General features: G+C 42.5%; 1 protein-coding gene across 28 annotated transcripts in view; it reads right to left on the reverse strand.

Annotated features, from left to right (window-relative positions):
* LOC148338135 (protocadherin alpha-C2-like) overlaps window positions 1-14,795 on the reverse strand; it is a 154,027-nt gene that overhangs the window by 12,260 nt on the left and 126,972 nt on the right. Inside the window, exon 1 of one of the 28 annotated variants that reach the window (XM_088294847.1) lies at window positions 2,203-5,766. The exons of the other annotated variants lie outside the window; for them this stretch is intronic. Within the exon in view, the coding sequence (XP_088150973.1) occupies window positions 2,203-4,719 (2,517 nt within the window). The 5' untranslated portion in view covers window positions 4,720-5,766. Of the gene's footprint in view, window positions 1-2,202; window positions 5,767-14,795 lie in introns of those variants that run through there. 28 annotated transcript variants of the gene reach the window in all.

The raw sequence follows: 14,795 nt of genomic DNA on the forward strand, positions 1-14,795 counted from the left end.
CCTGTAGTTGGAAAGAAATGAGTGATGAGCTTCCTCTATGAATGCCCTTCTTCAAGTGATTGCAAGATAATAGTCACATCAGATTAACACAAAGTATGTAGAACGTTTTCCTTGAGATGAACTCAGTATGATTACCATCATTACTCTGCATGATAAAATGCTGTAAAATGTATTGAATACTTCAGCGTTTTCTGAACAGTTTGCCCATTTTCCATAACATTCGTTTTTTTTTTCATAGCTCCTCGGGATTTAACCAGATTGTTGCAACCTTTGCTGTACAGGTCATCTCTCTCGTCAAGAACGCAGATTTCACAAGAACACAGTGAAGTGAAGTGAGTGTGACACATCTAACTTTGGTAACTGCGGTAACCGGGCTACATTTAACCCTCCAGGCACTACCCCTCAATTCACTGCTGTCAAAACAAATACGAAAACAAAGACAAATACAACTGTTATCTTCAAGCCACATATTCATTATATAAATACCAATGCGTAAATTAGACACAAAAATAACAGGATAGTGTGGAAAAAAGGACTGCTTCACCAAAATTTAATTGCATTTTCTCTAACAGAATTAGAGTCATCACATTGAGCTCACACATTAATTATCAAAGATTTCAGGCCCGTGTGAAAAAGTATCACTTCTACTTGTGCAAAGAGTGCAGAGAAAAACCATTTTCATTCCAAACAGATAAGATATGCACTTGTTATTGAGGCTGCATTGAACGTTTGAGTCTGTGGTGTTATATTTTGGTCATTATGGGAGAAGCCCGCTACCATTTTTGAACAGAAAAATTACAACAGGGCCTGTGGTATTGTATTTGTCATAACAGTGACTCATTTGGATACCGGTTATTGTGTTTACAGTTCGACAAAAAATAATGTCAAGAAAAAGAAAAAAAAACAAGAGTGTTAAAATACCTAAAAAAAGACACATGATGGTTGAGGCTAGATTACCCCCCCCCACCCCCAAAAAAAGGATCAAACCGCTTTAATAAATGTATGTCCTGTTGGAACATGGACATAGCAATCTGCAGGCTGTTCGAGTATTTTGTAAGTATACACACACATCCTCACAAAAACACACAGGATACAATAATCTGGAACCAAAACATGTCTGCGGTTTAATATGCAAATGCATGTAAAAGACGGTATCAAAGAAGTTCCAAGCAGGGTGAGCGTATCAACATTTCATTTGATAATCTGAGTAGAATATTGATTCAAACCTTATTCTGCCTTTTTTTCTCTTACATTCCATCTCCGGTGAGTGAGGACTTTTCGCATGGATACAAGGCTCACACCTCCGCCATCAACAGCACGTCCAATCACATTTCACTCCCCCCTGCCTTGGCTGCCTGGAGCCAGCCAATCTGCTTTCAGCACCTATCACTATCAGTTAATAACAGATCCAGAGGAAACTTGACTGGCATTTAATGAGAAGCGACTGATAACCCTTATTTATTCTATTTGTTGTCCTTTGTAGTCTGCACAGACAACACGAGAGACTCGGAGGATGCTACGTGGGTGTAAAAGCACATTGATGCAGGCTGCACTATTGCCCACAGTATAGAAATGACCACCGAATTCCCGCTGGAGTAACACATTTGAGCGCAATCTACTTGTGTGGGGCTCAAATTGCTCCTTGTGCGAGCATAAGTAATAAACAAAGTAATTGTGCATAGAGAGGCAAGCCTACCTAATGGGATTTATTTTTGCACATAGGCACTCAAACACATCACACCCTGAAAGACCATAAATAATTCAGTCAATGTACAAGAAATGAGCAAACATGGAACACAAAATGCAAACTCTGCCCGCAGAAATAAGAGAAAATAAGAGAAAAGTCCCAAAACACAATAAGCTGTTTACTGCTAATGCTAACACTATGTAGATATGAGGTTGCGTCGATATAGAATTTTTGAAGTTCTTCAATTGGTCAATTTACATGTCAATTAAATTTGGAAATTGGATAAAACCCTGTACAAGCTGGAGGCTCATTTTTTTCCTCAGGAAATTGTGAATTGAAATGGCGTTGCCTTGCCTTCATGTCAAAACATAAGCTAAGGTCATAAATGATTAAAGAAATGAACACAATATGAAGTAAGCCCAAAACTGTATTAAAAACAATTCAGATCCTCGCAATGATGTTTCCTTTTTTGGTTTGAGACACAAAACAACACACACATCAGAACAGGCACACACCTGAATGGCAGTGGCATCTGGCATACTGAGACGGCGAACAATTATCTGGCTGTGTCCGCTGTGGCTGGTGACATAGCCTGAGCCCCAGGTGCCACTGTGGGGTCGTCCCGTGTTGTAGAACATAAAAGTGTCACTCCCAGAAGTCGCTGTCAGGCATGTTTTATAACAGTACGTTTTAGTCACCGAACCATTGCCACGCACTTCGATGTAATGCGGTTCGACTTTAAGATCTCGACGCAGGGCCACATTGGCCCCTGACTGGCCTCCCCCTGATGCGGGTCGTCCTGCGCCCCCGCTGGCAGCTGCAGAGCTGCTACCCCCAGGCAGACTCTTCTTGGATACACAGCAAGGACAGCAGGAACCAGGCTGGGTGCAGTAGGCATGGCAACGCACGATGGCCAGCACACAGACAGTGACCAAGAACACAAAGGTGGTGGCACACAGGGCGATGATGAGGTAGATTGTGACATGGGAAAACATCAAGGGGCTTTCAGGCCTGATGATGCGCTTTGGGTCAGGTGTCAACTTAGGCATGAGCTCCATCACATGCACGTGGACAGTTGTGGTTGATGAGAGCGGTGGCAGGCCGTTATCACGCACCAGAACAGTCAGAGCAAAGGAGGTGGCGTTATCCTCAAGGACGCGCCTCGTGGTACGGATCTCACCAGTGTGCTCGTGCACCTTGAAGAGGTCAAATTCCACGTTGGGTGGCTGAAAGGCATACAGCAGCCAAGCGTTCTGGCCTGCATCCCCGTCCCACGCCACCACCTTTGTTACCAACACTCCAGCTTCAGCGTTCTTCAGCAGTGTCTCTGCGGTGCGGCTCCCGTTGGCAGGTGGGTACACTATTCTTGGCTTGTGGTCATTTTGATCCATAATGTAAACATACACTGTGGCCACGCGGCTTAACGGGGGCATGCCATTGTCCTGCGCTTTAACCTGAAAGTGAAACTCTCTCAGCTTTTCAAAGTCAAACGTTCGCAGGGCATAGGCCTCACCTGTGTGGGATTTGACGCTGACGTAGCTCGCCACAGGGATGCCGTGATTGTTGTCGTTAAGGACAGTATAGGTAATGCGTGCATTTTCTGCTGCGTCAGCATCCGTGGCTTTGACGGTACACAGTGGCGAACCTGGAGCATTGTTCTCGGTGATGTAAACAGTATAGGACGTCTGTTCGAATCGAGGAGGGTTGTCGTTTACGTCGGCAACGTCTACTTTAAAAGTCATTTGGGACAACAGGGGGGGGGTTCCTCCATCTACGGCACGTATAGTGATGTTGTAGGTTGAGATGGATTCACGGTCCAGAAATGCAGAGGTGACGACAGTATAGTGGGTGCGGAAAGATTTGATTTTGAAGGGGGTTGGCGGGATCAGTTCTAGGATGACTTGCTTGTTAGGTCCAGAATCACGATCGTTTACGCTGATCAGAGCAACAGCGGTGTCTGCGCGGGCGTCCTCACGTACAGGAATGGAGAGAGATGACAGGACAATTTCAGGGACGTTGTCATTAACGTCTAATACTTCTACTACTACTTTACAGTGCACTGCCACGGCGGCGGGCCCCTTGTCCATCGCCTGAATGTAGATTTCATAGGCGTGCGTCTCCTCATAGTCTATATTGCTCTTCACTGTTATCTTCCCCGTGTCTGTGTCCATGGAAAACATCTGTCTGACCCGTTCTGGAGTGTAACTACTGAATGAGTAAAAAACATCCCCATTGGAGCCCTCGTCGAGGTCTGTAGCATTTAATTGAATCACAAGGGTACCCATTGGGGAGTTTTCATAGACTTTAACTTTATACACAGAGCTGTCAAAAGCAGGCACATTGTCGTTTGCATCAAGGATGCGTACATTGATTTTGGCTGTGCCACTTCTTTGCGGGGTGCCTCCATCCACTGCTGTCAGGATGAGCTGATCGGATGGCGTCTGCTCCCGGTCAAAGGGCTTTTTGAGAATAAGCTCAATGTGCTTGTTATTAGAGAAGGGCTTAACAGAGTCCAGAGTTAGATGTTGGTTGGGGCTCAGTCTGTACTGCTTCACAGAGTTGGAGCCATCATCAGGATCTTGAGCGGCCTCTATGTGGAACTTTGAGCCTGTCAAAGCAGATTCAGACACTTCGAGCAGATACTCCGAATGTGGGAATCTCGGTGCGTTATCGTTAACGTCCAGAATGTCCACTTCTACGTTGTGCAATTCCATGGGGTGGTCCAAAATCACTTCAAGGCTGAGGACACAGGTGCCACCCGCTTTACACAGGGTCTCTCTGTCTATACGGTCACTCACCATCAACTTCCCACTTTTGTGATTAACGGTGAAATACCTCCGTCCACTTTCAGGAGTCACACGGATGCGACGGCTGCTAAGTTTCCCCAGGTCCACACTCAAATCACGGGCAATATCACCCACCTGTGCACCGTTCTCCAGCTCCTCTGGAATGGAGTAGTGAATCTGCCCCCTCGAATAGCCACCGTATATTAAAATAATTAAACATAGTCCGTAACGCGCCGTTGTTGCCATCGCAGGGAGGCAGTATGTGGACACAGAAGAAAAAAAATCTGTCTTTTTAAAATCAGATGCCTGTATTCCGCCACGCTGAGAGCAAAAAAAGAGTCTGCATGACTACGTGCAGAATGCCGCCTGCTACCTCGCTGGCGCCCATTTCGCTTTCTTTTCTCCCGGTGTGTCCATGTTTGCGTTGTTGTGGATAAAAATGTTTGCCCTCCGAGCAAGACTGATTTCTCTCCTCCTCCCTCTCCTCCCTGTGCTGTGGTGTTGGCGTGTGGGCAAAGGGAGGGAGGGGGCTCGCTCAAACGATGCAGCTTTCATTTCAGCTCTGATAAAATTATCGAATAAAGAAAAAAATAAGCCTAATTGTCCAAACAGTTCATTTTTAATGACATAGCTATCGCTCAAGGTCATTCCAGAGCAGCCAATTCCCCTCTGCAGCTGACTGTTGTGAAATGAAGCAGACAAAAATCGTTTCCGTCTCCTCTTTTGTTTTTTTGGGGCAGCGCCACCGCCCTTTCCGATGCATGCACCGGGAAAACCAATTCATGAGTAAGTCGAGCGATCAGGCTTCTGCTGCTATTTAAGCACAAGATGCCTTTTTTTTTTTTAATGGGAAGGCAAAAAAAAACAGTATGCATAAAGGTTGAAAAAAATCTGTGCTAATGAATTAAACAACAAATGTTCTGCCTTTCCCCTAAATCACATGCTTTCTATCCTCTACTGACTATCAATTTGCGAGCACATTACATAACTACAGTGTAAATTTTCATTTGAAATAATTGGGAGCTCAGGTTAAAATCTGTCATGAACCAGGTGTCTCAAATAAAAATATATTACGACTTCATTTAAAGGGAGATTCAACCCCCAATAAAATTCTTCCCAAGAATATGTTCTACGCAGCCCCACTAGACGAAACACTGCATTCTGATTAATATTGTGTTTGGGGAATATGAGTTAAGGTTCGGAAAACAAGTGAACCTTGATTGGTCGTTACCTGAGCCCTGAGCAACTGTGATGTAATTTTCAGCCGACAAAAAGTGACTTATCATTCCACAAATGCAATATTAATCAGAATCACATGTTTGGACTAGTGAAGGCACATACAACATATTATTGGAAATATTTTTGGGGGGGTTTGACTTCCCTTTTAATTGTAAGTAATTGACTTCCACACACTGGCCGCAACATTAGGTAGACCACACACAAGCGATACATACAGAAAATCTAATAACAATGTGGTTATTTTCCGCGGTTGTAGTTAGCAGAAAGTGTACTGATGTGCTGTGCTGCACTAGATAGAACTGAAATGAGTTTCTAATATTTTGACCCAACCGTTTGGGCAAATGGCACAGGTTTAAATCACCTAATATGTGATATATTGTACTTAATATGTACAATAGTAGTGTTCCACACGAGTGAAACTTAGAACTATATATATATCCATATATCCATCCATACATTATCTGAGCCGCTTATCCTCACAAGGATAGTGGGCGTGCTAGAGCCCATCCTAACTGTCTCCGGACAGTAGGAATGGTACACAGCCAATTGTAGGGCACACAAAGACGAACAACCCTTTGCGCTCAATCACACCTAGGGACAATTTAGAGAGTTCAATTAACCTACCATGCATGTTTTTGTAATGTGGGAGGAAACCGGAGTACCCGCAAAAAAAACCACACAGGCACAGGGAGAACATGCAAAACTCCACACATGAATGCCGCAGCCGGAGTCGAACCCTGCATCACTGAACTGTGAGGCGGACGTGTGAAGCAGCCGCCCCAATGCATATATCTTGTTAAATTAATGCATCCCTGACATTCAAAATTAGAGTAAAGTGGGAGTTTTTAGTACAACACTTGTAATTGTTCACTTTTCAGACTGATCAAGAGGCCCAGTCAACAACATATTTAAATTATACCTATAGTCAATATAGAGTCTGTTATCTTTCTGTCAAACACTTGATTTTAAAGTTATGTTAGCACTCCGACCACAAGGCATATACTCTATGTGTTGTGCCTATTGTTCTCCTTTCCTGATGTAATGCCACTTTCTCCCATACGCATGCAGACTACCCACAGCAATAACAACACCCATCAGTGGCGGAATATGTGAGGGAGAAGACAGTGACTCAGTCGGACGCAGCAAGTGGACGAGTGTATATTTGGAGTGACTCCAAGTCAGCAAGGAGGAGGAAAAGGAGGTGGAGGAGTAGGAGGATGATAGGGCAAATGTGATGCTGCACAAGTGAGAGAAAGTGTTTGGAGAAGGAATGCAAATAACATGCTTAACAAATGTTTTACGCAGCTTTGACCTAATTTACTGGTTTGTGATATTCCTCATCATTAAGACTTGAAAACAATCCAGTGCAGATGTTGTAATTGTAGTTGGGAATACATGATTCCATGTCTCTGCAAAACCAATAAACATACAAAAAAAAAACTCACATTTTTTCTCTGAATTTATGCCACTCTGCATTGGCCATAAAAGTGTTCAACAGTCTCCAATGGCTTTGCATGGACTCGCAGTCACGCCATCAGTGACATTTAGCAGATTTTCCCAGTGGGCCGTGAACAACTGCTTGGTTGGCACTGACACACACAAAAATACAAAAAAGGGTTCATCTCGCACACAAAGCTGGATTTACACACAACATTTACCACCTTTCTTTTCGTCTCGTTTTTATCTCGCTTTGGGAGTTTTTTTCCATCATCATACATCACACGCAATTATTACATCTGCCCCCTCTTTAATTGAATGCCACAGAGCGACAGTTTATTTTACATCTGGGTGATGCATATCAAGTTATCATGTTTCTGCAAATGACAGATGCCTGATACGCATCAACAACCATCGAGCTGCACAGGCTAATTGCTATTCCTTGTAAAACGCGTCTCATCTGAAGCAACCTATGAGTACTCTCCTCTGAAATCACTTGAAACCAAGTGGGAAAAACAAGATTTAGTCACTGATGATTCAGCCTTCACCAAACACACAAAAACAGTTGTTAAAATTTTAAACTATTAAGTTGTAAAGTTTGACCTACATTTCCATAATAAAAATAGAAATTATCTTTCATTGTCATAATATGAACATCCCCAATCCCCCATTTCATTAATGATGCAAAAAGGCCCATGTATTAAGGACGTTTTCATTCTCCAAAACCCAATGTCATTAATACTGCAAGCGGCCATTATAAAAGCCATTCATATCATCTCTTCTGGCATATAGTTTTTTTTTTACATTTTTAGTGTTCTAATACATTATCTGCGCACACTCCAGGACAGTTCGCAAATATGATGCAAATCTCCGTCCATTTAAGTATATAACGTTTTATATAGTATACACACAAATAGAGAATACTACTTTCTCAGGGTCCTGTCACAGTTGGGCCTTTAGAATCCTCATCACTTTTCTCTCCATCACTATGCCCCGGGTGTGTTCATACAAGAGCTGTATCGACAATTCAAAACAACTAATCTTGAATAATTGTCCGATGTACACATTTCATCCAGCCGTCCATTTTCTGTACCACTTATCATGCTTAGCCTTATTGGGAGCTACGGCACAACCCATCTGACTCCAGCTGAAAGGCGAGCTACACTGGACTGGTCACCAGTCAGTTGCCAGGTACAAATTATGTCAAGAAACTCAACCATCATTGAGTGGGCACTAAAGTCACAGAAGTCATATGTACAAATACAACATCAGCGACTTATGTATTTATTTAACAGTGTTTATTATAGTAGTTGCAGACATGAACTGCAGCATCATCTTAGTGGTGTTTCTAATATTTTGCCTACTTATTTTGTCAAATGGAATTCTGCAGTTGTGTTGTAGTTTAATAAAACAAACCCAAATGTCCTGTGCAAAAACCTAGAATAGTGGATTTTTACTTTAGTATAAGGAATGTGAAATGCATCATGTGTATTTTTACTCCATGCACAAAACACTATTTCTAAGATTCAACATAATGAAATTAATGGACATCTGATGAAAGCAAATTATATCACACAAAGTCTATGATGCTGCCGACATCTTTACAGTAGTCCATGTCATTTGTATGGTTAAAAAGTCACTTTGGCAGAAAGGCAGCCAAGGGGAGAGCAAAAGTACAGGACACAGTTAAAGTGGTCCCTCTGTTGGAACAAACTGGTACCACAAGTGGTGGACACGTGATCACCACCCCACTCCCAAGCTGCAGTTTTTTTTTTTGCATTAAGCCAAAGCTCTCTAAAGCATAATCCCTGCTATGGTGAGGAGGGAGTTGGAGCCAGAGAGCACAAACGCATACAGTACATCATGAGTAGTCATTTTCATTCACATTTCCATGGCAGTGACCCAAAACCGACAATGCAAGCCGAAAGGCAAGAAGATAAGGGATAGTTGCTGGAAAAGCAACAACACACAACAACACAAAATGCCAAATTCATTTGATCTGACCGTTCATGCAGCCTGACCCACATTACACCCACTCACACCAGCAAAACGATCAACTCAGGACATACAATTTCTTTCACATCATGTAGGATTACAAGTACCGGTACTTACATTTGAGTACTCACTGATACCAAATAACTAATACTTACTTGATAATGTCCTGATATCTTGTAATTGTAACAATGCATTTTTCTTAATCATATATTGTTCTGAAACACAAACTTTACCAGAACATAGAATAAATTTCACTCAAGCACTTTCCAGTCTAATCACTTGTCATTACTGATATTTTAACAATCAACTAAATAGTTTTTTCCAAACACTCAAATGTAACCTGTAACACAAGGCATTTTAGGTATGCGGTCTCTCGGACTGAACACTAGGGACACTTTGTAAAGGAGTATATTGATAAGACTCCAAAAAATAATCGAGAGACTGGCCGATATTCTCGTAGGAAAATGGATGCAATTTTACCACTGTGTATTAACGACAAAATAAGTTGTGCAAAAATGCACCCATGATAGTTCTTAAGGCTACCACAAGCTATCAAATAAAACTGTGACAGACAACAGAAATGAAACTTTATGACACCAATCACATACTTATCAGTGTTAAACCTAGAAATATCTGACTATTACTCCACCTGCCAGGAAGTTACACTCTATGTCAGACTGGTAAAGTGTTAACATTGTTGTAGTATCCATCCATTCTCCTCAGGGGGTCACGGATGTGTGGAACATTTTTTCGACGATGAAAATAAGTACAAACACACTGCATCATCACTATTACCAATACTGGTGTAATTATCTGTGCATCCCTTCAATCAATATGGGCGAATAACTGCAAAAGACCAATTTTTGACAATAAAGATAAATACATGCATAACATTACAGAATTCATTCGACACTATAAAGTAGTGTTCACCTTGCATCATTTTGTCCTAGATGCAAACTTTAACATTTTCAAATATCAGTGCCATGTAAATCCCTTTACACAGGTGGACACATTGTAGAAGAAACATTTCTCTGGTTTTGTTTGTTTGTGTTCATCCCTTGTGGACATTGCTTTCAAAAATAAAGGGCAGAGAGAGAGAGGGAACTAAAATGAGCACAAAATCCTCCTTCTGGGGTTAAACAGTGCCTTCCTCCCAATTCAGCCTCTGAATAAATCAAGCAGACACTGAACAAAGCTATCGGGAAAGGCAGGCAGGCTTTGGACATTTCCCTCTTTGGATGCCTTGGCTCTTTATCCTCGACATATGGGACGAGGATGGAAGCTGAGGTTGTGAGCACGACGAGCTAATCTAATGACAAAAACAACATCCCGAAGACACTCCCAAGAGGGAAAGGAGCAACAAAGGGAGGACAGGCTGAGGGAAATGGTAGAGGAAAACCAGTGGGGTGACAAATTCCCTTCTTTAGCTGTGACCAATTGGAAGTTTTAACCACTCAACTAAAAGGCATCCATTTAATGTGTTTCTTCCATCTTGTCCTCAAAAACAAGTTTTCAAATAACAGACTCAAGCTTATACGGCGCCTATTTTTTTTCATCTGAAATGCATCCTTCTGCTTTCACATTCTTCACTTGTCATTGTTGTGATTTGGCATTGCTTCTCGTATTGAAACTACTCCCTACCATAACTTTACAGTGAAAGCCAGTTTTCATTTGAGCTCGTTTCTACGGCACATGCTCAAAAGGAGTGGAGGCGGCTGCATCCAGGCAGCTCCTAGGAAACAGAGGAGTACATCATTTCATTAAGGCTGAGAGCAGTCTCCATGGTAACCACAGACAGCACCGTCTGCCTCACTTGCACAAAGGACACGCCCTTGTAAGGGAAGAAAAACAGGAAGTGCTACAAATAGGAAATGTCAGACAAAAAAGATCACGCATGGGTACTACTTCATTTCACAGAAATAGATAACCCCCTCTAAAGGTCACACGTCAAATCAAATATCCACATCAACATTGTGCTGATTGTCCTTTAGTAAAATTATTGCAGGAAGTACAATCGATAGAGCCACTGTGAACCACTTTGCTGTGCGCCTCATGTAGGATAATGTACAGCAGAATAAATAATTCACTGCATACTGAAGCATTGAGAGAGCTAGAATGCTTTCATAAGGCACATGCTGATATCATCCTCTTTTGGACATCAGCATTTCCATATCACACTCGAACATCAATTGACCGTTTATTTCGATCAATTTTTGGGTTGAGCATGACAAAAATACATAATGTTCTGATCGCTCCTCATAAAAAAAAAGCCTCTCCGCATAGCCCACACACTTGCCCTGCCCTACCACAATGACTGACATTAGATGCTGTCCGTCCCGCCCCGCCCTGCCCAAGCGCAGAGTAGAAGGCTGAGCTGAACTGATAGCGTGGTCGGTGCTGAAGCTGCAGTAGCAGCAGCAGGGAGCGGAAAATTACCTCCCCCTCCCCCCAGCCTTCTCCACTCATATTCACAGAGAGCTGCAGCGTGCAGAACAGGCACTGAAGCACTTTTATGCAGGGAGAGGGCTTCAGGCATTGTTTAGGGAAGCACAACATAGGGAGGATATATTGGAAGGGAAATAAGAACAAAACAGCCCACTGCAGGCTCATGGAGCGAGCAGCCATCTTTAAATCACAAGATGACCCATTTGTCCACACACACGATGACTTCGCTGCGTGTAAGCACACAAAGCCTCTGTCAAATCTCCCTCCCACTGACGCAAGGGAGCTTCGACACGACAGTCACATCGGACCACGCTTGTTTGTGCTGGACCACTCCCTGAAATGAGGTCATGTCGTCTGAGTGACTCACAGCATCACAGATTCGCTGTGTCACAGTGTCGAACTGAAGTTTGCGGTTATAATTATACAACTCGATGAAAAAGAACATTTTCAATGCATAGAAATAAAGAGACAACGTGAGACATATCTTGAAATATGTTGTCTGTCCTTTGCTTGAATACACCAGCGCTGTCTGTGCAGCACACACATTTGGAATGCTAATGAATATATATTAGATCATGTTTGCAACACTCCAGGGCTGATAGCACACATGTCTGCGGCGATGGACATTAATTCCCTGTTAGTTCCCTCAGCTGCTCTCCTCCTCTGAAATTGGCGTTGAAGGAGAGGGGGATGGGAAAGCAAAGCATGCACTAGGAGGGGGAGCAGAAGAAGCTAGGTTTATGTGAATAATATCTGCATGAAGAGCATCAGGAGGAATGTGAATGCAACTGGCAAGAGTGAGAAAATCAAGGTCAAACTTCATTAATTGTAGAACTCCAAGCTCTATTTTTTGCCACCATGTTAACTAAAAACATGACAGATCATTATTAAAATATGTGTTCGGGATATGGCAATTTGAAAAAAAAAAAAAAAAAAAAACAATGATGATGACGACAGCTGGACCTGCCGGAAATAATGAACGATGACTGATGGACTGACATGCCTACCACTACACTTATGATCGAACACACTCAGTATGATTTTTGGTTTCGCAACCAGGGGTACACGTGTCCCTAGTGGACCGTGAGTTTTTATTTTATCTTGAGTTGTATTTTTTAAATGTAAACGATTTTTAAGGCAAAATATGTACTCTATGTTTGTTATGTTTCGACAAATGGGAGATTATGCTGAAAAGCATCTTTGAGTTATGTTACTTTGCAATAGTATTTGTGCAGATAACCTTCTGTCCCAAACTAAATTATTGTTAATCTGATCGCTTTAAAACATTGCACATAATAGGGAAGGATTAACAAATCTGTAATGGTAACACATCATTTGTTCAATACACACTCTTCACAAATGTTAAGAGTAACACAGTGCTGTCAGTAACATTTTTAAATGTAGTATATTCTTTAAGGCTCCACGCAAACGATGGAAGTTCAGCTATTTGGGCATCTTTATTTTAGTTTTGCTAGCAAAATTTCTCTGGTGGGGAATTTCGGTTTAGTGAAGCTACATTTAACGTAGACAAACTTGCAACTCAGAAGACTTCCCAACAATGGCAAAACAGAAACAACTTCACACCAAATGGTCGACTTTGGTGTGCGCTTGCTCGGTATCAGCACCATGGATAGCTCCCTAGCACCTCAGAACAGAAAGATGGCAAACTCAAATCGAGAAGAATATTAGATTCCAAGACAATGAAACTCAGCTTCTCCGTATTAGGTCGAGTTTGAGGACTACACCCTTGACCATGCAATCATCAGTCAATAGCGGGGTGTGAAATGATCCCACATAACCTAAACAGACACTACCTACGTGAACATTCACTACCATGGCAAACGACGGGGCCCCATTTTTCTCTCGAAATCATTAATCTGTATCAGACAAATTGCCACATCCGTTTTTGCTTCAAATACCAAATATCCAGTCAGTCTATTTAGTTGTTATTATTATAAATAGTTTATGCGGTTTAGTTACGCTTAAAAAAGTAATTAAAAAAGACGGAATTTACAAGCCTACCTTCTCAGTAGTGGGTAAAGTCTGAGTCCTTGTAAAGGTGTCTCCTCCATTAATACTGATCAGTTCTGCTTCGACAGGTGGAAAGGGCGTGGGAAAAACCACCATGTCACTTTTGAGTGTGTCTGAGCTGAAGCACACGTCGTATTGCTGAGTGGCTTTGGAGTAAGACCAGCTCCCGTCAGGGTGGGTGGTGATCATTGGGGCGCTGTACCTGTCGAAGGGGCCGTCTGTCTGTCTGTGGCATTTTAAAGCCACTAAAGTGATGAGGCTGAGCAGAAAAATGAGCGACACGGCCACAATGGCGATGAGAAGATACAAGTGTAAATCGGAGAAGCTCTCCTCCTTGGTCACATGTGTGAACTGAGTGTGGATGTCAGCTGTGCCTTCAAGCACCACCACATCAATAGACACAGTAGCTGACATGGAGGCTTCTCCGTTATCACACACCAACACCACCAAGGGGTGACTTTTCAGGTCATTGTCACTCATTCGCCTCTTGGTCCGAATCTCGCCGGTGCTGGTTCCGATCCGGAAGAGGTTGTTGTTGCCCTTAGGCTCAGACAGGTGATAGGAGAGCAGTGCATTGTATCCAGAGTCTGCATCTACTGCCCTGATTTTTGCCACAAAGTATCCCGCTTCAGCAGAATAGGGGATGTTCTCACTGTTCACGGAGCCGTGTTCGGAATAGGGAGCCAAAATGGCAGGACTGTTGTCATTCTCATCCAGGATAAAAATGTTGACAGTCACATTACTGCTAAGTGGAGGAACACCAGCGTCTGTGGCCTGAACTTTAAACTGAAATGTCTTTAACATTTCGTAGTCAAAAGACTGCAGAGCCACTATATCGCCGCTCTCTGAGTTGATGTTAATAATTGATCTTACTATGACATCTTTGTGATTATCATTCATAACGGAGTAGGATATTTTTGCATTTTCGCCGACATCCGGATCATCTGCATTTATGGTATATATAACTGCACCATATGGGCCGTTTTCCTTCACAAAAATATGAATTGCAGGTTCTTCAAAGTGAGGCACATTGTCATTGATATCAGAAACTTGCACGGTTATTATAGTAGTACTGGACAGTGAAGGAACACCTTCATCAGATGCAGTAATAGTAATATTATAGTTAGAAACCTTCTCTCTGTCCAGAGCACCGTCTACAACCAACGAATAGTGAT

Source organism: Idiotropiscis lumnitzeri, chromosome 4, assembly GCF_059441095.1.
Source record: "Idiotropiscis lumnitzeri isolate Australia: NSW breed Sydney's pygmy pipehorse chromosome 4, RoL_Ilum_1.0, whole genome shotgun sequence".
NCBI classification, from domain to species: Eukaryota; Metazoa; Chordata; class Actinopteri; order Syngnathiformes; family Syngnathidae; genus Idiotropiscis; species Idiotropiscis lumnitzeri.